The sequence below is a fragment of the Gobio gobio genome (assembly GCF_949357685.1).
Source record: "Gobio gobio genome assembly, chromosome: 18".
In the NCBI taxonomy this organism is placed as follows: Eukaryota; Metazoa; Chordata; class Actinopteri; order Cypriniformes; family Gobionidae; genus Gobio; species Gobio gobio.
The window spans coordinates 1,228,329-1,252,427 of record NC_137111.1 but is presented as its reverse complement, the minus strand read 5'-3'; the positions used below and the strand labels follow the sequence as shown (position 1 = coordinate 1,252,427).

Sequence of the window (24,099 nt, the reverse complement as noted above, 5' to 3'; positions counted from 1 at the left end):
CAAACGTTGTAGAAGCTCATAAATCATGTCCAGCAAGGTCTGAAGAGACAGGAGAGAAGCCAGTCAGCTGAGTTTATGGCAAAAACTTTTATACTGCTTGGATATTGTTGTATATGATAATTCATACTCAGAAAGTAAAACTGAAATGACAATAATTACAATAGGATGAGTTCAAATATTTCACATGCACCTGCAGACTCTTTTTCTAGTCATGTATTTCGTCATTGAGAATATGTAAAAATCTTGAGAATTGAGAATATGAACCCAATCTCCTGTCTCGTCCCGTCTCGTTGGCTAACTGACTTGTCACACCACTAGTTTTTATATTTTAAACAAATTTAATGTGCTTAAAAACAATAATGACACATATATGTGATTGGATGATTTACAGGTTTCTGAGAAGCCGAAATCAAACTGCAAGATCATGAATGAAACAGGTAAGAAACCCTTTATAGTGCAAGTATACAGCATATAACCTGAATAAATTCAGTGAATACATTTTTTTTTTTAAATATGACAACACTTTGTGGTTGCACTAATTCACAGATAATCATGAGTTAATCATGGAAGACTAATTCATTAATGATAACTGCGTCAGCAACTAATAAAGAGTCTATCTGATTAATAGATTAAGTAATATATGAATTGCTATTAATGAAATGTGTCGCCATATATGAATTCCTTAACAGCATATAGTATTAACTGATAATGCAAATGGATGTATTAATTACCACACCAGGTAAAATCCATGTATTTCAGTCTTTTAATTAATCATTAGCTAATGATTTGCAAAGATATCGTTATGTTATGACTTTACTTGTTGAGCCACATGACTATTAACGCATTATTGGGTAATATGTTATTATGGTTATGGGTTTTGACATCCCTAATAAAGTTTGAGGTCTGTGGGACAGTTGCATAGTGTATGTAATATCAGAGAATGGGTTTAAAGGATGGGTAAGATGGGCTGCTCACAAATATTAAAACATCAGAATCTGAATTACTGACAGCTGTTACATCGCATCTGAACCAAACACAACCGTTATTGCATCGCTCCGCAACAGCTGTCTACACGGGACATGACAGACCACTGCAAATTAATTTGTCCTTTAGATTAGAAGTAGCACAAACACTTGGAATATGCCATAAATAGAACGTGTATGTTTATTGTTGGGTATAATAGCAGTGTCTGGCCACATGTCCTCAGTGTCCTCAGTGAATCCTAGACCTCAAGCTTTATTGCCATGAACAAGAAGACACTGGATGTACCATAGAGTGGAGACCCGGTTGTAGACGGCTTGAAATTTAAATCCATAATGTTCAAACCAAAATGAAATATTACATTATAATGAGTTAATAGTCATGTGCAAAATCATGCAGGGGTCATAACATAATGATATCTTTGCAAATCAATAGTTTAAATAAAGCTGAAAACTGGAAGTTAAATGGAAGCCTTTGACTCATTGTGGTCATACATTACCTCATGATTGTCTGTGCATTAGTGGAGCATTAATTAATGCTTAATAGTGCACCCGTATTTTAAAGTGTTACCAAAAATATCAATAAACATGTCACATTTGTATCTTAAAAGAACGTCTCATTTCAAATGAAGATGACGACGATTGCTTAGGTAAGATCTATTATTTCACCTCTGTGTCATTAGTCCTTTTTCTTGTCCAGCAACGTTCTTAGATTTACCAAATAACACTGTCACAAGATAAATACAAAAGTATTAAATGTTGTTAAATATATTAAATATGTTAAATACAAATGCTATAAAAATTATTCTTGTATCAGTGGTTTTATTTTTTAGAATTAAAGTAATAAGTTAAGATTAATGCTGTCACTCCAGCTAAGATCATCGGCAGTTTTGTGTCAGATGATTCACATCTTAAAAAATATGTCCTGCCCTGAGTTGCTTTAATGTTCTTTGCTAATTTTGATTAGTTTGTTGTGTAGTTTAATCATGAGTTTGTAATGCTGAATTCAAAGTAGTGTGCAATATTATACATTATTTATGAAAACCGTCAGCATTTGAGATTTTTTAGGCTATTCGATCAAATTTCCATGTAAGATCCATCTGTCACAACTGCAATGTCATTTTAGAAAGACATCCACCTGCTTTAATGAAATATGTCAAGCCATTGAATCTGCCACAACAACATCACATCTCAGGGGCTCATGGGAGAACACAGCAATTGACAGAAGAAATCCCTATAAGTATATACTTTAATAACATTTTATTAATGCCAATGTTGGCTTTATTTAAAAACTTAGAGCATTTTACAGCATTTATTAACATTGATAAGACATTGTTTAATCCCAGACATTATTCACAGCATCAGCCTCATCTGAAATCAGGATTGTTCTGGTTGGTAAAACTGGAGCAGGAAACAGCATCATGGGTCAGGAGAAGTTTAAGAATTGTTGTTAACCAGAGTCAGTTACTAAAACCTGTGAGAGTGGAGAAGTGACGATAGATGAAAAAAACCTCTCAGTCATCGACACTCGAGGGCGGTTTCATATGACACTTTCAGAACAAGAATTAAACAATGAAATAGCACAGTGTGTCTATAAGTCTGCTCCTGGTCCTCGTGTGTTTCTGCTGGTCATCAGACTGGATGAATAAGGAGACATATAGGACATGTTCCTTACAGTTTCCTGTCCATTTTTGTGGTTTCAAGCCATTGTGTGTGTGTGTGTGTGTGTGTGTGTGTGTGTAGAGATTGGGAGCATTTATTTGTTCTTGCTGTGCTCTAGCCAGAACCAGGTTTGGTGGCCCTAGGCAGTCCATCGTTCACACCTTGATTTCAGGCATGGAGGACAGAGTTGAACAATGGGCAACTGGTGATGAGATTAGCCCATGATCAATGGGATGTTGATGTCCTCATTCTGGCAGTCCTAATTACCATAGTCTTTTTAGTTAACGTTGAGGGTCCTATCACATTCTTCTGTCTTCTTAATCAAAGTGGGAAAAGGGAACTCCGGTTGTGAAGTGGGCACCTCTGGTGCCATTATGTCTACTGTTCACTACAAGCATCACACTGTCTCCATTAACTTCTTGAGCAATTTGAGCTCCAGTAGCTCATCTGTTTGATCGGACCACACGGGCCAGCCTTCGCTCCCCACGGGCATCAATGAGCCTTGGCCGCCCAGGACCCTGTGGCCGGGTCAACACTGGTCCTTCATGACCCTGTGGCCGGGTCAACACTGGTCCTTCATGACCCTGTGGCTGGTTCTTCACTGGTCCTTCATGACCCTGTGGCCGGTTCTCCACTGGTCCTCCATGACCCTGTGGCCGGTTCTCCACTGGTCCTCCATGACCCTGTGGCTGGTTCTCCACTGGTCCTTCATGACCCTGTGGCTGGTTCTCCACTGGTCTTTCATGACCCTGTGGCCGGTTCTCCACTGGTCCTCCATGACCCTGTGGCCGGTTCTCCACTGGTCCTCCATGACCCTGTGGCTGGTTCTCCACTGGTCCTTCATGACCCTGTGGCCGGTTCTCCACTGGTCCTCCATGACCCTGTGGCCGGTTCTCCACTGGTCCTTCATGACCCTGTGGCCGGTTCTCCACTGGTCCTTCATGACCCTGTGGCTGGTTCTCCACTGGTCCTCCATGACCCTGTGGCCGGTTCTCCACTGGTCCTTCATGACCCTGTGGCCGGTTCTCCACTGTTTCTTCATGACCCTGTGGCCGGTTCTCCACTGGTCCTTCATGACCCTGTTGGGGAAAAATTTAATCACAGAAGATTTAATCTTCCAGACCTGTTTTCTCTATTGTGTTTTAAATGAGTCAGATCAAAGAGGAATTCCTGACTAGCATCTATGCGTTTGAATAGCTATGCTGATTAGGAGTAGGTGATACTATGTCTGTTGTTACAGATGAAGGACCATTGTGTTTCTTGCTTTTAATTGCTCAAGGCGAAACCTTCAGTGGGTTTCGCCAGATGTATGGGAAATTACTGCGGGGGTTATTTAGACATTGGGGGTATAAGAAGCTTGTGGCTTCTTTGTGTCTCCAGTTCACACTCAAGGTAGCCTCGAGCGGCTGCGTTTGACCGTGGCTCTTCCTTGCAAGGAAAATAAATCTTTATAAAGACAATTGGAATATGGTTTGTCTCTTATTAGTGATGTCGACGAATTAATTTTTGCCATTACAAATTGGTGTCAGAAGTGGGATTCCTTGGATGTGCCTTCTGGACCCCGAGAGCAGACAGTGACCCGATCATCCTGGACTTAGAGTCACAGCCTTACCCCGAAGAATTGAGGGAGAAGGGCTGACTGCTCTGGGGGTGTCCGGAGGGTCCAGACACTGGAATCAGAGAAAACGAATCCGATGGCAACGGGGCGCTTCTGGTAAGAGACAAACTTTTTAAATTCAGGGGGAAATGTTTTATTTTTTATTTTATAGAATTTGGTTAAATTGAAAATTGAATTGATAGGGATAAACCATTAGGCGAGTCTGACTCTGTGGCAAATGCAGCGTGAATTGATGTTTTTTACGAGGTAGAAAAAAGAACTGAAATCACGTGGGCGATTAAATACCTAGATTGGTATAAATAAGACCTAGATTGGTCTGAGAATAAATAAGACCTAGATTGGTCTGGGAACCATATTACCTAGATTGGGTTGGTTCCGCCCGCGGTCAGGTAACCAGGGCACAAAATCGGGCGCTATTGCGAGCGTCTGCCCGGCTGATCTTGGGTGAAGAGATCAGATCTGTACGGAGACGTCCAACAGATTAATAGCGCGCGCGCGAAAAGCCACAGAATCAGACTGCCAATATGGGGAAATCCCAAAGCAAGCTAGCTGAATACGAGACACCGGTATTTTATAAAATGAGAAATTATATGGCCAGAAATGCATGCAACGTATACGAAGTTCATTAAATGTCATGATTTTTGACTGTGAAAGAGTCAGTTGAAGGAAAAGGATAAATCTATGGGTTGTTGTGAGAAATGCGAGCAGACACTGAAATGCTGGGTGTGAGAGGCATTGACTGTGGAGAAATGAAACGGAGAAATTAAAATGCCACAGCTGTTTAAAGATCGCTGGTGAGTATGAACTTTGACTAAATTTTAGCTAACAATTTGAGTGATATGATCAGTAATTTGATTAGTCGGTATAAAGATTGTAAGATGAACAAGAGCAAATGCTGTAAGCAGCTCCGCTCTGAAACCCTGACTTCAAAGAAATTTGCTGGACTGATGAAGATAATGGGCAGAAATGTTGGCCCCACTTTATATTAGGTGGCCTTAAGTACTATGTACTTACATCAAAAAATAACAAATTGTATTGCAAAACACCTTTGCTGATATCGAGGTGGGATACAGGTAGGGTTAGGGACAGGTGTGGTGGTATGGGTAAGTTTAAGGGTAGGGTTAGGTGTAAGGGAAGTGTCAACTGTGTAAATACAAATGTAACTACAGAACTTAATTACAGATGTAATTACATGCAGGTATATTTTTAAATGTAAGTACAATGTAAAAACATGTATGTACACAATAAGTGCATTGTATCAAATGATTAATTAAAATGTTAGTACATAGTAGTTAAGGCCACCTAATATAAAGTGGGTCCGAAATGTTTTTATTGTAATTGGAAGTTAACTAGCTACAAACAAAGAGAGAACAAGAGAATTCAAATTTGTAGATGTTTGTGCGTATTCATTAATTTATAAAATGGGGGAGGTGCCATAACCGAAGGAAGATATACAATTTGAGTAACTAAAAATAATGTTGGTGAAAAAGCAGATAAACTTTGATAAAGCACCATAAATTGCAAGCCATTGTCTGTTTTATTGGACCTCGAGCGAGCTCTGTTCTCAAACAGACTGCCACTTTTGGAGCACACAGGTTGCTGAACGTTGCTCCATAAGCTAAAGATGAGAGCGTTTTAATTGTGCTCAGCTGGGCCATTGATTTTGCGCGTAACTGTGTCTGAACACCCATAAGGTGTAAAAAGTGTGGCAAATCAGGCCACCAGACTAAATTCTGTAAATGAAATCAGTAAAAAAAAAAAAAAAAAGAATAAAACAGATTTACACTAAGAAAATGAGAAAATAATAAGCTTGATAAATTCTTTAGTGATTATTTTTGAAGGAAGGATTTGAGATAATTTTAATATGAGGTTAAAATTAAAGTTAAAGATGATAAAACATGTTGTAAAAGATATATAAAATATATAAATCCTGATTAACCGAGTTAAATGAAAAAGATATAATAAATATGTTCTTGCTCTTCTCACCTTTGCAAAACTCTGATAATGATGATTTGACTGAATATTGGGTTGTTGAAATAACTATAGGTGTTAAAATGTTGAAAACCCTAGAAATTGATGTTTTGGTTTCAAAAGATAAGCCTGTGCTGAGCTGAAATAAACAATTTGTAATCTCAATCCGGCCACCACGTGGCCTAATTTGAGTAACAGAGACTCAATCTGAGTGAAAATTATAGCTTCTGAATTTATTTTGGGGGCAAAAGACAAATATAAAGTTATGATCACTTGAAAATGTGATTTCTGTCTAAGGATAGAGTTAAAAGGAAAATGTCTTATATTTATTTGAAAACAAAGCCAGATCTTACACTGAGCTAGTGTGAGGAGTGAAAGGTTTATGAAAATGCAGTGTAGCAACCCTGAAGGCCTCAGAGTCTCTCTCTCATCCCAGACCAGCTCAAAGCTGATATATGAGCCTGTGCCACACATGATAGAAGATATTGATGAGTAAAAGCACAGGGCATTATGTGAACACAATAGAAAGTTATTTGTTAAGATATAAAAAAGGTGCCATAAAGAGGGCAATAAGACGGAAATTGAAATGAAATTTTGATTAATGTATGATATGACCAGTAACTTCTGTCTACTCTTAGCCTTCACCATGTACAGAACTGATGGCCTTAGTCACAGATGTAGCAGAACATTAAATGGAATGGAGAGTTGTTTTGGCTAAATTCACTGAGTGTAATCCACGCACTGTTAGGTTGCGTCTTTGAAGAAGTATGATGGATTTTAGTGATTAAGTTGTGTTATAATTAACCTGTCTCCATGTTTTTGCTAATTTGAAAGCAGACCAGATGGCTCTGATGACTCTTGAATGCACTTTCCGAAAGGCTCTAGAAAATATCGGATCCTGTTTAGGGTCAAAGATCTCAAAGCGATGACGAGGTTGAGCACGATGTGGTTGTTCCCGATGACGGGTAAGACTTCCTACGGCCTGACAGGATAGCAACCCAAGCCAGGGGAATCACGATAAGTCGCCTTGGACCCCCTACCAAAAAAAAAAAAAGAAAAAAAAGGAGGAGGGGGTTTTATGTGAGGTGTGTATGAGAGGTGAGGCAGATGTCTGTGAGGCCAGCAGCATCTCTGTTGGGGGGGGAAGCTGTGTTTCGTAAGGGCCAAGGTCAAGACTGGACACAGCAGCCCCTGCCCTAATATTGGCCCCTCTATACCGCTCACCAAATACCGCATAAATTGAGAGCCAGGAAACACCCTGAAGGAAAAGAGCTATGAATGAGATCGGCATTCAAGAGCCAGCTGAGACCATGCTGTGATTGTGATTGATAACTTTGTGGAGCAGAACAAAATTTATTTGGATTAGTAAAACTGTATGATATTGAACTAATATGTCTCTATCATAGTCTTAATCCTGCAGGTCATTAGGATGGCAGAGGATAATTTGGAGACATGGTGATGGCTTTAAGATGAGGATGGCTTTTGAAGTTTAAAGAGAAGGTCTGAATAACAAAGAAATCTAAACTAAAGATAACTTGAAACAATAAGTTACACTATGAAATTTCTAAACTTTGTGAAGGATTAATGATTTAAGGGTTAATGAATTTAACATTATAGTTAAAGTCTTAGAAGACTGTTGAAAAGATTATCTGGGTGAGAGAGAGAGAGAGAGAGAGAGAGAGAGGCTGGAAACAGGGATTGTACTATATCTGTTATTGCTCAGTTAAAGCTGAGACTACACAAAAACAATGATATCAGAACAAAACAACCCAGATGAAAAGATGATCAGAACATGGGACGAGCTTTAAGTGGATTGGACATCCAGCTCTGTCTGTCACTAGTAATTATGACCAAATTTGTCATGGATGAAGACTATTTTAATTTATCTTTGGATTAATTAAGAGACAAAGTGACAATTTAACCGAAGTCACTATCCAAATGATCTAGAGACTCCCTCATATTTATGAAAGGCCGGAGGGCGAACCAAAAAGATAACTTCTAAAAGAATATCTAGATAACTTCTAGACATATTTTGATTCATACAGGAAACAAAAAAAATAAATAGAAAATAAAAATAAAAATTAGGATTTCTGACAGGGATTGTGAACAATCAAAGTCAAATTAGGCTAAAATGGATATTGAAATATGAATGCTTTTTAAAATACAGATTGGTTTTAACCAGCGTTAAAGAAATTGATGTGGCAAGTTTGATGATAAGAATCACTGCCAAATTACATGATATAAGAGGAGTTTTAATGGACAGGGCATGGAGAAAAGGGTACTTTAAAAGAAATCCTAATTGATTAATTAATTAATTTTGTTTATTGATAACAGGAGCTGAAAAGATTTTGATAAAGAATTGGGTATTGAGTATGATTAAGTATGATGTCACAAGATAAAGATGAGTGAACGAGCTGATTGAACGTAATACAAATTGATAATTTTGTCATTTTGATGAAGTATATTTAACATTAACAAATTTAGATTTATATTTGTTAATGGTTAAATATGAGGCGGGCTATGATGAGTGAAAATGGGTCTGTTGGAAATAGTAAGTAGGGCAGTTTGTGAAGAATTGTGTTGAAATGACTGACTGAAGGAAGGGTGATAAGAATGTGATGCACAGTGAGAAACTGTGGGCAAAGCACAAAATGTAAACTGAAGGATGTTTTATGTAGAGATTTAAGGCGCTAAGATGGATTATTATCTATCTTACTTATTTGTATTGTTTAGTTTGAGTTTGAGTGAATGCCAAAAAGGTCTGTTATGATTTTGATTAATCAAAAGAACCACTGATTGTTTGTTTTTCATATATGTTTTCTAAAGTGTTTAGTCTCTGAGGAGTGACTGTGGGTCTGGCCTAGGGATGTGTGTGTCGTCAAACGGTTGATAGCAGAAAGTTGGCATGTTTGAATTTTGGAGGTATCACACACCCCTAACATGATGGGAGAGCAGTGACAGTGATTACTGACTTAGCCCGGCTTACAGAGATGAAATACGGATTTGTCTTCCATTTTATTGGATATTTTCAGTATGTTTATGGGAAACTTTCAAGTTAAGACTTAAATGCGCAGCGTAACTAACAACAAAGAGTTTATTTCAACAGGAAACCATGAATGCAGATGCGGCTGCGAAGGCCGCGGCAGCACAGCAGTCAAAGGAACCAGAATGTATTTTATTATCTGAAACTAACACAAATGCTTTGATTTCCTTACAGAGTATGCAGGCATTTGCCACAGCAGCGGAGAAGCACCTGTGGAGACGTGGCTGGAAACTTATGAATGATGTGTGAATGTGCAAAATGGCGTCTAGACAAGAAGTGATGGCAAGCCTTGTTTACCTCAACAATATTTTCAATGATTATGATAAATGGCTGCATGGGCGAGCCTGCAGCCAAAGGGGGAATGGTAATGGTAATGGTACTCAAATGAATGAAGTTTATAAGGGGGTTACAATATTTGCTGAAAATTTCGCATTTTGATGCATATTGAAATACATGAAAACGAGAAAAGGCCTTGAGTAAATCTGAGCCCGTTTGAGACATTTTTTTTTGGAAGACCACCATTCATGGGAATGGAAGGGGGTAAACAATAGCTTGCATCAATAGAATTGTGAATTATTGCAAAGAAATGTCTTCTCTGTTGTCTGGTGTATGTGTGCAGGCGAAAACTGCTACAGGGGAAACCGGCTGAGACTCCCTTGCACAACATCAAGCCAGGAGATCACGTGGTAAAACAGGACCTGAGTACGAAGAGCTGGAAGGCGGAAAGGTGGCTAGGGCCTTTTGTCAGGCTTCTGACGACACTGCCGTCACGGTAGCGGAGAGAGCGGCGTGGGTGCATGCGAGCCATTGCAGAAAGGTCCCACCAGTGATCGGGGAGGAGGAGCCGAGAGGAGAGAGAAGCAGGAGGCAAACGTCTGTGCGGGCAGATATATAAACATCATTTGCCGTTATCATCTCAGGAGCAGAGACACTGGCACAACGTGGTACTGAGCCAACCAGTTTTCAAGTTAAACCCTATTTCAAGCCTACAGAATCCAGTAGGTGGTGCTTAGAGCTGCAGCGGACATCGAGCAAGGGAAGATTCCAACAAAACATCCAACGTCTGCTCGAAAGAGAACGCAGCGATACAACCACACAGACATGTTGATTACAAAATTGAGAGTGATGCATGTTCAAGGAGATGTGTGCGTGTGCTCACGAGACTGAAGCTGAACGTGAAAGCAGGGTGTTCTGACTGCAGAGTCAGAATTGACATCAAGAATTCGACCACAGGGAACTGCACAGCGGTGATAGGCAGTATCACAACAGGTTTTACCTGTACGTTTAGAAAACCAAGTGACACTTCGCATGCGGTAATTTGGGTTTGTGTTGCTGTTACCCAGCTTTAATGAATGTGATGAGTGACTATTATTACTACTTCTATTTTTATTATATACACATTTTAAATTTTTCTTTTTTGCAAGTTATCAAAGAATGATAAAAGGGGGAAATTGTTGGGGAAAAATTTAATCACAGAAGATTTAATCTTCCAGACCTGTTTTCTCTATTGTGTTTTAAATGAGTCAGATCAAAGAGGAATTCCTGACTAGCATCTATGCGTTTGAATAGCTATGCTGATTAGGAGTAGGTGATACTATGTCTGTTGTTACAGATGAAGGACCATTGTGTTTCTTGCTTTTAATTGCTCAAGGCGAAACCTTCAGTGGGTTTCGCCAGATGTATGGGAAATTACTGCGGGGGTTATTTAGACATTGGGGGTATAAGAAGCTTGTGGCTTCTTTGTGTCTCCAGTTCACACTCAAGGTAGCCTCGAGCGGCTGCGTTTGACCGTGGCTCTTCCTTGCAAGGAAAATAAATCTTTATAAAGACAATTGGAATATGGTTTGTCTCTTATTAGTGATGTCGACGAATTAATTTTTGCCATTACAACCCTGTGGCTGGTTCTCCACTGGTCCTTCATGACCCTGTGGCCGGTTCTCCACTGTTTCTTCATGACCCTGTGGCCGGTTCTCCACTGGTCCTTCATGACCCTGTGGCTGGTTCTCCACTGGTCCTTCATGACCCTGTGGCCGGTTCTCCACTGGTCCTTCATGACCCTGTGGCCGGTTCTCCACTGGTCCTTCATGACCCTGTGGCCGGTTCTCCACTGGTCCTTCATGACCCTGTGGCCGGTTCTCCACTGGTCCTTCATGACCCTGTGGCCGGTTCTCCACTGGTCCTCCATGACCCTGTGGCTGGTTCTCCACTGGTCCTTCATGACCCTGTGGCCGGTTCTCCACTGGTCCTCCATGACCCTGTGGCCGGTTCTCCACTGGTCCTCCATGACCCTGTGGCCGGTTCTCCACTGGTCCTCCATGACCCTGTGGCCGGTTCTCCACTGGTCCTTCATGACCCTGTGGCCGGTTCTCCACTGGTCCTTCCTTGGAGCACTTTTGATAGAGACTGACCACTGCAGACCGGGAACACCCCACAAGAGCTGCAGTTTTGGACATGCCTTGAGATGGCCCTTGTCAAACTCGCTCAAATCCTTACGCTTGCCCATTTTTCACTTGCTGCCTAATATATCCCACCCACAAACACGAGATGAAGAGATCATCAGTGTTATTCACTTAACCTGTTAGGGGTCATACTGTTATGCCTAATCAGTTGTTCGTACTTAAATAATGTAAATGTAAATGTAAATCTAATTTTAGTGCTGTCAATATGTCAATACATTTCAGAGTTTATGAGTAAACCGACCTCGTCAGATCAGGGTTGGGAATTGTCTCATGCAGTAAAGACAAGATTTATGTTTTGAAATGTTTTTTGCCTCAATTTAAACAGGACGTATAACAGATGTTTAGTGCTTGCATAGGAAATGTTTTAAACATGCTATAAAAATCTATAAACCACTGGTGTTGTAAGAAATGCTTGGTTTGGAAAGCACCTGTGTACGTGACTTTTCTCACGATGTAGAAACGCTCATGTGAGGAATGTTTCTGTACACAGAAAACTTCAAAACTTTACCAAAAATGACTATATATATTGACTGCATGTGTCTCTGAATAAAGGCCGTAACCACATCTTAGACATTTTCGACTGCCTAATATGTAAAATGCTAAATTTTTCTTGTCACGTCAAACTCAATTATGTTTAAATAATGTCATATTTTCAATTCAAAATGGTGAAATTTCATAAAAAAAATGTCAAATAGTTTGCATCACTTGATATTACTGCTGGTCGCTGAATGTTTTTATCGTAACACAGATATTAAATGTCCAGCTACTTACAACTTATGATGCACTCTTTCACTGCTAAAGCTAAAGGGCTGCGTTTGAATTCACACTAACAATAAGCCCTGCCTTCTTTGATTTGATTGGCCATCTCACTCATTCTGACAGTGACAAGCGCTGAGACAGACCAACCTAAAACTGTAACATTTAACTTTTGTCATCCTAGCAGCAAACAGAGCGGTGTGTAATGGAGCACATCAGAGCAGCATCAACAATATCAAATATTGGGGAGACAATTTTGCCATTTCTAATTATTGGGGGGGGGGGGGGGGGGTGGGGGGGGGGGGGCTGCTCAATGTCTATGGTGGTTACAGCCCTGCTGAATGCATACTGAAGAGAAACTGACTTTAGGACCCAGCGGAACTTCTCTGTTACGTATGTAACCCTCATTCCCTGAGGAGGGAATGGAGACATAATGTCAGTGACTGACGAATGGGGGGTTTCGCTTAGAAGCCTATCATCTTCGAGATCATAGAAAATGCCCAATGGCGATGCAATACATCGGTTCAGGACGTGCAGGTCCAGGACCCACCGGTTTTCTTGGGTACAATGAAGTAGGGGCTGTAGAAGCCTGACTTCATTTTGGCTGGAGGAACGGTCTCGATCGCACCCTTTGCCAGCAAGGTAGCAATCTCCGCACGCATGACAGGGGCATTGGGACCCACCATGGTATAGCGGACTCCCCGAAAGCGGTGAGGAGACCGGGCGAACTTAATCGCATAGCCGAGCCTGAGCGGGACAGCCTGGGAAGCTCTAACCAGGCTCCAAGCAACTGCAGGTCATGCAAACCACAGAAGCGTAGTGTCCCGGTGTGGAAGCACGGTCAACTGCCGCATCCTGTCAGAGGAGACCAGGGAAGGATGCACGTTCCACTGGGGGATATTACTTCGCCAGAGGGGGATGAGAGTGGCGTGGCCCAGGGGCGGCGCACACTGCCATCGGGCACTCTGGGAGCTCAGGGATGGGGCAATCAGTTATTTCTTTAACCACATTAGGGTTCTGCTGACCTGGGGGCCAGCAGCAGAACAAAAGATTCTCCCTCGGCCCTCCACTGGGGGAAGGAGTGGCCCTGCCGCCATCTCCTGGAAAGAACTTCCCATCCCAGAGCTGTCCGCATCAAGAGCGGCACTTAGCCTGGTGTTTAGCGGGCTGAGGGGCTGTAGCGGACTCGGGCGCCTTCCTACGGTGTCCTCCACGGTGCGGCCCGGGTGAAGGCTGCTGCCGGGGCCGGGCGGAAGGGGCGGGAGCCTTAGGAGGGCGCCCTCAGCGGCGAGCAGGCTGAGGCAACTGTGCCGGTGGAGGCAGCAGCTGGCCGCCGGGGCAGTATGTGCTTAATGGCCTCAGTCTGCTTCTGGACGGCTGAGAACTCGTGGGCGTATCGGCCAGGTTTAGCCACAGATGTCTCCTCCTGGACCACGGCTGTGGACATCACCTGACCCAGGGAGCGTGCAGTCACCTTCGTCGCCCGGGGGGCAGGTCGGTGGTGGCACGCAGCTCATCCATGAGCCCTGGGTCAGCTCTACCCTCGTGCATGTCCCTGAACATCCTGGCTTGGTAGACCTGGAGGATGGCCATGGCATGCAAAGAGGCGGCGGCCTGCCCCGCAGCTCTGTAGGTCTTCGACACCAAGGTTGATGTGAATCTACAGGCTTTAGATGGGTGCTTTAGTTGCCATGCCTTGTTGAAGCACTCTGTGGACACAGTTGCATCGTAACAGAGCGTTCAACTGGGGGAACCCCAGTCTGGGCAGAGAAGGCGAAGGAGGCCACCGAACGATCGTGGGAAGACAACGGGGACTTCCAGGATCGCGTGACTTCCTCATGCAGCTCGGAGAAGAAAGGAATTGGATGGTGCACCCCGAAGTAGCCTGGTCTTACCAGACTCTCGTACATTTCATTTGTACAGAGAGTCTGGCCACTCTCCATTGACAAGCATTTACTTCCTTGAAGGCGGTACTCTGTTGAAGTTTAAAACTATTGGATCTGCCCAGAGCCACTCTGGATCTGCCATAACCAATCGCTAACATTTGGTTATGACGTAGGTCAACTCAAACTAGAGCACGACATCAACGTCATTGTTCACCAGCCACTCCCTCTGTTCGCTGATTGGACCAATAAAAATTTGTTCGGAGAAAACCTAAGAATATACCGCAGTCCCAGACGAAGTGCTGAAAGAAAATGAAAATTGAGCAGAAGTACATGGGAGGGCGAACCCAGAAGCGCACGGGCGAGACATCTTTAAAAAGATGCGTCACGTGCAAGCTCTTTTGTGAGAGGAAGCTCCGCAGTAGTGCTGAAGCGCCCAGGGAAACACACACCAGCTATATGCAAACCACTGCACAGATTTTGCAGGCAGTATGTGATCGCTGGAACATGCCGTAACACCAACACCACTGGAGAGCTGATCGTCTCGAAGAGGCTGACGAACTCAGTATCAGGCTTGAGGAGTGAAGAGATACTCTAGGTGGATTGCCACTATGGTCGAGCTAGGTGGGCGTGGTTTCATCAACCAGGCAGCTCAGCTCCACACATCCCGCCTCTTTGCCCATTGTCAGTTATCTGGGAGTGATGCGCTGCCAAGATGGCGACGGTCGGTTTAGCGCTTCAAAACTGCTCTTCGGTAATCTACCGGTGAGATCACGGACACTACATCCATATTTTTTTTAATGGTTTATCCGTGTTTTGAAGAGTAATTTAAAATGTAAGTTGAAAGAATGTTAAGAATGTGCTTTATTGATAAAATCTAGTCATTTAAAGGTAAATTAAAAAAGAATAAATAAAAAAGTGCATTAAAAAAATAGAAAAAAATATTATACAAATTAAATAATACAAGCTTTTTTAAATAATACAAAATTCTTGAAAAAAATCCATGATTTAATACCAAATGTTATAATCTGATTCACAGGATCAGCTTCATCTGAAGTCAGGATTGTTCTTCTGGGTAAAACTGGATCAGGAAAGAGTGCGAAGGGAAACACCATCTTAGGTCGAGAGAGTTTTAAGCAGGAGGCTTCACCTGGGTCCATTACTAAAACCTGTGAGAGTGGAGAAGTGCAGACTGAAGAAAGGATCATCTCAGTTGTCGACACTCCAGGCCTGTTTGACACGGAAATGTCCAAACAGAAACTGAAGGAGGAAATAGAGAAGTGTGTCTACATGTCTGCTCCTGGTCCACATGTGCTTCTGATGGTGATCAGAGTGGGGAGATTCACCGAAGAGGAGAAAAACACAGTGAAATGGATTCAGCAGAACTTTGGTAAAGAAGCTGCTCGATACACCCTCATTCTGTTCACTCACACTGATCATCTGAAGAGAAAACCATTAGATGAGTATATCAGAGAAAGTAATGATCTCCAGGCTCTTGTTCGTGACTGTGGGGGCAGATTTCACTCATTCAACAATGAAGATATGGAGAACCGCTCTCAGGTCCCTGAACTGCTGAGGAAGATTGAGACGATGGTGGAGGAGAACGGAGGAGAACATTATACCAATGACATGTATCAGGATGCTCAGAGCAGGATACTAGACAGAGCCAAGTTCTGTAAGTGTGTTTAAAACATAACCCTTACCAAAAGAACATATTTATGATCAGTATATTAAATGGTATATAGTCCTGCATCAGTCACTGTCTGTTTCACTTCATGTTCTGTTAATTACATTACATTTAGTCTATGTGTGAATTATAATCAATAGTTTCCACAAGTTGACACGTATCTTCCATCCATCATCTTCCGCTTATCCGGGGCCGGGTCGCGGGGACAACAGTCTAAGCAGAGACGCCCAGACTTCCCTCTCCTTAGCCACTTCGTCCAGCTCTTCCCGGGGAACCCAGAGGCGTTCCCAGGCCAGCCGGGAGACATAGTCCCTCTAGCGTGTCCTAGGTCTTCCCCGGGGCCTCCTCCCGGTGGGACGTGCCTGTAACACCTCCCTGGGAAGGCGTCCAGGAGGCATCCGAAATAGATGCCCGAGCCACCTCAGCTGACCCCTCTCGATGTGGAGGAGCAACGGCTCTACTCTGAGCTCCTCCCGAGTGACCAAGCTTCTCACCCTATCTCTAAGGGAGCGCCCAGCCACCCTGCGGAGAAAGCTCATTTCAGCCGCCTGTATTCAGCCACCCACAGCTCATGACCATAGGTGAGAGTAGGAACGTAGATTGACCGGTAAATCGAGAGCTTTGCCTTACAGCTCAGCTCCTTCTTTACCACGACAGACCGGTACATCGACTGCATTACTGCAGAAGCAGCACCGATCCGTCTGTCAATCTTCCGTTCCATCCTTCCCTCACTCGTGAACAAGACCCCAAGATACCTGAACTCCTCCACTTGAGGCAGGAACTCTCCACCAACCTGAAGTGGGCAATCCACCTTTTTCCGACTGAGGACCATGGCCTCGGACTTGGAGGTGCTGATTCTCATCCCAGCCGATTCACACACTGAAGGTCCTGGTCTGAGGAGGCCAACACGACAACATCATCTGCAAAAAGCAGCGACAAAATCGCATGGTCCCCAAACCGGACGCTCTCCAGCCCCTGGCTGCGCCTAGAAATTCTGTCCATAAAAATTATGAACAGAACCGGTGACAAAGGGCAGCCCTGCCGGAGTCCAACATGCACCGGGAACAGGTCTGACTTACTGCCGGCAATGCGGACCAAACTCCTGCTCCGTTCGTACAGGGACCGAACAGCCCTAAGCAGGGGGGCGCCGACCCCATATTCCCAGAGCACCCTCCACAGGATGCCACGAGGAACACAGTCGAATGCCTTCTCCAAATCCACAAAACACATGTGGACTGGTTGGGCAAACTCCCATGAACCCTCCAGCACCCTGGAAAGGGTATAGAGCTGGTCCAGTGTTCCACGACCGGGACGAAAACCACACTGTGCCTCCTGAATCTGAGGTTCCACTATCGGCCGAATTCTTCTCTCCAGTACCCTTGCATAGACTTTCCCGGGGAGGCTGAGATGTGATCCCCCTATAGTTGGAAGACACTCTCCGGTCCCCCTTCTTGAAAAGAGGGACCACCACCCCGGTCTGCCAGTCCAGAGGCACTGTCCCCGACCGCCATGCGATGTTGCAGAGGCGTGTCAGCCAAGAACAGCCCCACAACATCCAGAGACTTGAGGTACTGAGGGCGGATCTCATCCACCCCCGGTGCCTTGCCACCGAGGAGTTTCTTGACCACCTCGGTGACTTCAGCTTGGGTGATAGACGAGTCCACCTCCGAGTCCCCTCGCCTTCGACTGTCACCCGATCCACTATGCACCGGCCCTATACGCTCCCTCCTGCAGGTGGTGAGCCCACAGGAGGGCGGCCCCACGTCACTCCTTCGGGCTGAGCCCGGCCGGACCCCATGGGGGGCCACCAGACGCTCGCATACGAGCCCCAACCCCGGGCGACGTCTCGGTCCTTGTTGGAATTGTAGTCATAAGGGGTTTGTGAATTATAATCAATAGTTTCCACAAGTTGACACGTATCTTCTGATCCTGTATTCATGACTAGCAGTCCATAGTTTCCTTTGTCAGGATTTATTTTCCAAGTCAACAAAGAATCACATTTCGTTCAGTCTTCTTACATCATAACCCTTTTGACAACTTGTTTGTTGAAATACTATAGTTAATTACCACTTGAGAAACCACTTTACCAGAGCTTTGTGTTCTCCTGCTGTGCGTCTTAACTCATCGCATATGCATCAATATATAGATATATATAATGAACAATGCAATGCATATTCATTCAAAAGTAAAAATTAAAAAGCTGTAACTAAAGTAAAATATAATAAAAAAGTACCAGCGGATAATAACAAAATTATAATAGACATAAGAAAAGGTATACAACATCATCTGCTTACAATAGTATAACTACTAATTGCCTTTTTACTTGTGCAATTAAATAAAACAGAACAATATAGCTTGACATTTTTAAAATTAGGTTTGGAGTCAGATTGGAGTCATGATCATTGAAGTGTATTATTATTGTCAAATCCACTCGGCTGCAAAGCAATGTTCATTTTTTCAATTAAATGCTCCATGTCAATCCAAAAATTTTTTGCATGAATGCAATGGAAAAGCACATGTTTTCCTGGATATATTATATGCATTATTTTAAAAGAAACTTCTTTTGCTTTGTTATTAATATAGTATTTATCCACTGTTCGCCAAGTTTTACGCCAATTCACGTCTCCAAACACAGAAGAGCAAAAAAAGCGAGCTGGAAAATAAACAATGTTATCAAGTACATTTCTAATGTAGTTACTGTATGTGAGACTCTATTTTGTAAAATATTTACATTACCAATAAATATTTTATCCTTGATATCTGTAAAATGTAGATCTTTCTCTTGTGATGTATTTCTCAGAAGCATTGCATCCATTACAACAGCATATTCCTTAGGTTTAAGCGGTAGTTTATTCAAACATTCCCTGTTGTTAATCTATTTATATATATCTATAACATCTCTATATGTTAATACATTTCCATTGTTGTTTAAAAGCTGAATAACTAATATAATATTGTTTTCAAACCAGTAATAAAAAAAGAGATTTATTTTTGTATAGGATGTCTTTGTTGTTCCAAATACTATATCTCCTTGGTGAAAAATTATGCTTATAGGCAAGTGTCCATGAGAGCTTGTTTATTAAGTTTATGATGAGAGGTCATCAAATTGCTTAAATAATGATAGTTGGGAAAGGAATTCCAAATGCATGTGCGTCAATAACTTTTCACATGCACTACAAAAATGACATACGCAATAAGAACAAATATAAACTAATGAATTATATTCAACTGTAAATGACTAATTATTATACCAAATTTACACAATAAAAAATGTAAATAAACATTCTGAAATATGAAATATGGCTGTTACTCTCAATATCTGGATTGTAATTGTTTTACTTGAAATTATGATTGACAGGGTCTGGGAAACATCGGATTGTGCTGCTGGGTAAAATTGGATCGGGAAAGACCAGTGTGCTTAAAACCATTGTGGGTTCTGATGGGAGAAGTTCTGCTACTGAAGCCTGTGAGCAAGAAGCATATGTGGAGGGGAAGATCATTAAATTAATCGACACTCCAGGACTGATTGATGCACCAGAAGAGAAGAGGAAGAAAGAAATAAAGAAGTTTGTTGTGAACTCTGCTCCTGGTCCTCATGTGTTTCTGCTGGTCATCAGACTGGATGAGATATTCACAGATGAGGAGAAAAACACAGTGGAATGGATTCAGAAGAACATTGGAAAAGATGCTTTAAATCACACCATTATTCTGTTCACTCACACTGATCATCTGAGGGGTAGATCATTAGATGAGTATATCAGCGAGAGACCATTCCTACAGTCTCTGGTCAACAGCTGCGGTCACAGATATATCTCATTCAACCTCAGTGACAGAGACGAGCCCAACCAGGTCACAGAGCTGCTGGAGAAGATTGAGAAGATGGCAGAGGGAAATGGCTGGAGGTACTACACAAATGAGATGTTTGAAAACATTTTAAAATATATGAGAATCCATGAAAAAATTAAGAAAGTGGTAGACATTGTAGCCGAATCTGGACCGGGAGTAGGAGCCATGGTCGCTGGAGGCATCATCCTGGGAGTAACAGAGGTGGTTGTTTTACCAGCACTACTGATTGCATTTCTTTAGATCTTAGATTTTATTGATCTAATTTCTTTAGTCGTAGCTTGGAATCTAACCAAGAAAAATGATTAATATACTTTTGTAAGCTATTGTTGTGTATGATTGTTGTAATGCTCAATGTTTCTGGAGGAATCTATTGCACACAAGAGGAGAAGAAGATCACCAATGTAACTGTGTAGTTCCTCATTTCCACCTATGGGCGGTTGACCTTATTAATGTGCATAATTATGTGATAGATTCTGCTGTGTAATGAATCAGAATGACAAAGAGTGACACGACACAGGTAATACAAATATATAAATGTAAAAATATACTGCAAAAACAATGCTTTTCTTACTTAGTATTTTGTCTTGTTTCCAGTCCAAATATTTAAAGATTATTACATTAAGAAGCATTTACTATAGACAAGTGAAAATTATTGTCTTATTTTAAGCAAAAACTCACTTAATTTTGAGTTATTTCCCCCAACAAGACAAAAACAAGACAATTTTTACTTGGCAATATTAAATGCTTCTTAATGTAAACATTTTTAGATATTTGGACTGGAAACAAGACAAAAATACTAAGAAAAGCATTTTTTGCAGTGTATACACAATATACAAAATAGACAATATGTGTTTGTATATACAAATGTAAGGGAATGCAAATAAGAGATATGGTGTGCTAAATAAATATGAGAGTATAGTTTTCTGAATTGCATGTTTATTGTCCAGTGGCCAGTGGTGGTGTTTAGAAACGGTTCCTGTGCCTACACAGACGGCAACATAGTGTCAGCTCAAGCTGTCGTCCGTCTCTCACATTTATTGATACAGAACGAACACAAACGCATGTCATAAAGCAAGATGATAAAATCAGTTATAACAGTAATTACACTAAACTATCCATGTTCCCTCTTCATCAGCAGATATTACCTGGCTCATTTTACCCCACATCAGCGCTTTATAGATTATCATGACAGAATATGCTAATCAATGACTGAAGATGGTTAACTCATAAATTCATCAACTATCCCTTCAGAAACGTCCTGTCTAATTCTACATGTTGTCTCTTCTTCTTGAGTCTCTCCATCATTGTCCGACTCCAGTTTGAACATAAAAGGCTGAACAGTTCCTGTCATGTTCAGTGTGTGTGTGTGTGTGTGTGTGTGTGTGTGAGGTAATCAGAGCTGCTAACAGAAGCTCTTGAAGCTCTGCCCTCTTCCTGAAAGGGGGCGGGAGCAGCAGCTCATTTGCATTTAAAGGGGCACACACAAAACATTGTTTTTGCTCACCCCAAAAAGTGACAATTTTAACCCTCTGAACCCGAAGAATGCACCAGCGCATTTTGCTCTATTTTTTCCACATGACAGCAGAAACACTTAAAAAAACTCTGTCATTTTTGGCCATACACTGGTGCTCGCCTTCAAAGCAACCACTGGCTCTGCACCATTATACCTAAACTCGCTTGTTCAGACTTACACACCCTCCAGGAACTTACGTTCTGCCAGTGAACGACGCCTTGTGGTGCCATACCAGAGAGGCATGAAATCGCTCTCACGGACCTTTTCCTGGGCTGTTCCCACCTTGTGGAATGACCTGCCTATCTCAATTCGTGCGGCCGAGTCTGTAGCCATTTTCAAAAAACATCTAAAGACACATCTCTTCCAGCAGCACCTGACCAATCAAGAATAGCCCTTATCATTCTATTCATTTTCTGTCTGTCTAATTTATTTAAAAAATTTAAAAAAAATATATATATAATCTGTTCTGTGCTAGATTAACTGAGACTTGTTACAGCACTTGCATATTGTTGCCCTTGACTGCTCTAGCTGCTTCTATTGCCCTCATTTGTAAGTCACTTTGGATAAAAGCGTCTGCTAAATGACTAAATGTAAATGTAATGTAATACATATGAGTCCAAGACATTGTTATTAACTATATATAATCTACTTTTATTTATGTACACTCACAATAACAACAAAACATTGTGTTTTTGTAAAATAAAGAAAATAAACAGGGGACGCTTTCAGCTGTCTCTGTCTCCGTGAGAAACTTTCTGAAAGACGTCTGAATAATGAAATGAAACTCAGTTAATACTTATCTCACAAACATGAAACATACATCTAAATAAAGCTTGTCTAAAGAAAACAATTCTCATTTAAAACAAATATTCTCCTGCAGTGTTATCAGTATGAAACTAAAGAGATGAACAGTTTCTCACGGCTCAGCTCATTAACATTAATGTGACCACACCCACGCACATTCATAAGATAATGTACAGAGGAGATCTATGCAAAATAGTAAACGCCCCCAACAATGGCTTAAAAAGTATCAAGTATCATCATCAGATTAATTCACTTTCCTGCGTGTTTGGAAGATGGCACGTTACACAGGTGAGGAAGCTCTTGAGATGGTCATGGACAGTGACGAAGAGTTCACATTTTCCTCAGAAGAAGAGCAGGACTCGGAGAATGAATGCTTGCATTTTGAAGAGCGACTTGTGTTGTTTCATGTGTAAATCCAAGTATACACTACCATTCAAAAGTTTTTGATTTTCTAATGTTAAAAAAAAAAAAAAAAGTCTTCTACTTAACAAGGCTGCATTTATTTGATCCAAAATACAGCAAACAGTAATATTGTGAAGTATTTTTATAATTTAAAATAACTGTTTTCTATTTGGATATATTTTTAAAATGCAATTTATTAAGGTCTTCAGTTTCGCATGATCCTTCAGAAATCATTGTAATATGCTGATTTGCTGCTCAAGAAACATTTCTTATTATTATGAATGTTGAAAACAGTTTTTTTTTTTTTTCAGAATTTATTTAAGGATTCTTTGATGAATAGAAAGTTCAAAACAACAGCATTTATCTGAAATAGAAATCTATTGTAACATTATACACAACCATTCAAAAGTTTGGGCTGAGTAAGAGTTTTATTTATTTTTTGCTGTTGTTTTCTTTTTTGAAAGAAATTAATACTTTTATTCACAAAGATGCCTTATATTGATTAAAAAAACACAGTAAAGACATTTATAATTGTCAGGGACCCAGAAATTGGAGTAGTGTGAAAACTGGAAAACAGTCAAAAAAGGTGAACCCAAATGCAGAAAGCCAGATGACAATTCTGTGGGAATGTTAACAAATCTTTAATTTGACGAAAAGGCAAGCTCTAAAAAATGGACTCCAAAAAGGAAGTCATACAAAAAAAAATTCTCAGGAGAAAATACAAAAAACAATAGAGAAATGTCAGTAGTTCCAAAAGGTAAATCCCAAAAGTTCACATTGCAAATCTAGTATGCATTCCAAAAAGTCAACAAAAAAATCTTTGAGTAACTCAAAAAGTTTCAAAGGAAAAAATGTCAATAAAATAAAACAAAGGAACCATACCAGGCACACAAAGTAGTTTCTCCAGAAAAATCCAAAAAACCCAGCATGAAACTGCCCGAGACTTGGTTATGACATGGGAAACACTGAGCAAAGTACTCAAGACAAGGGTGGCTTAAATACACAAACAGCAAACAAGGCACAGGTGAAAACAATCTGACATAATGACAGAGACTGAAAACCAACAAGAGATGCAGGGTTAGTGGCCAAAAATGTCCATAACCCTGACAGGACAATTGGGATTTATCTTTAGTGATCTAGGTAAGAATAAACGGTAGATAACTGGATTTACTTTCCTTGAAATACGGAAAGGACCAATGAAACGTTGAGTCAGCTTGCGGGACTCCACACGTAATGGAAGGACATAAGGCAGGAGCAGCTCGCCGATGACGATTGGCCTGTCGCTGATACTGCTGAGAAGCCTGCAGAAGCTTGAGCCTAGCCTTCCTCCAGGTTAGGCGGCAGCGTCGAACAAAGTGAAGAACAGATGGAACCACAACCTCCGCTTCTTGGTCAGGGAATAATGGGGGTGTATATCCGAACTGACACTCAAAGGGAGACATGCCGGTTGCTGAGGAACGCAGAGTGTTATGGGC

At 41.4% G+C, this 24,099-nt stretch overlaps 1 protein-coding gene across 2 annotated transcripts in view; it reads left to right on the top strand.

Moving 5' to 3' along the window:
* Positions 1 to 20,572, top strand: part of LOC307141873 (GTPase IMAP family member 8-like) — a 28,870-nt gene extending 8,298 nt beyond the window's left edge. For both annotated transcript variants that reach the window (XM_079842332.1, XM_079842333.1), the window contains 5 exons: positions 392 to 437; positions 1,592 to 1,630; positions 2,107 to 2,220; positions 15,412 to 16,047; positions 19,418 to 20,572. In XM_079842332.1, the coding sequence (XP_079698458.1) occupies positions 425 to 437; positions 1,592 to 1,630; positions 2,107 to 2,220; positions 15,412 to 16,047; positions 19,418 to 20,145 (1,530 nt within the window). In that variant the 5' untranslated portion in view covers positions 392 to 424 and the 3' untranslated portion in view covers positions 20,146 to 20,572. The remainder of the gene's footprint in view (positions 1 to 391; positions 438 to 1,591; positions 1,631 to 2,106; positions 2,221 to 15,411; positions 16,048 to 19,417) is intronic.
* The last annotated feature ends 3,527 nt before the right edge of the window (positions 20,573 to 24,099 follow it).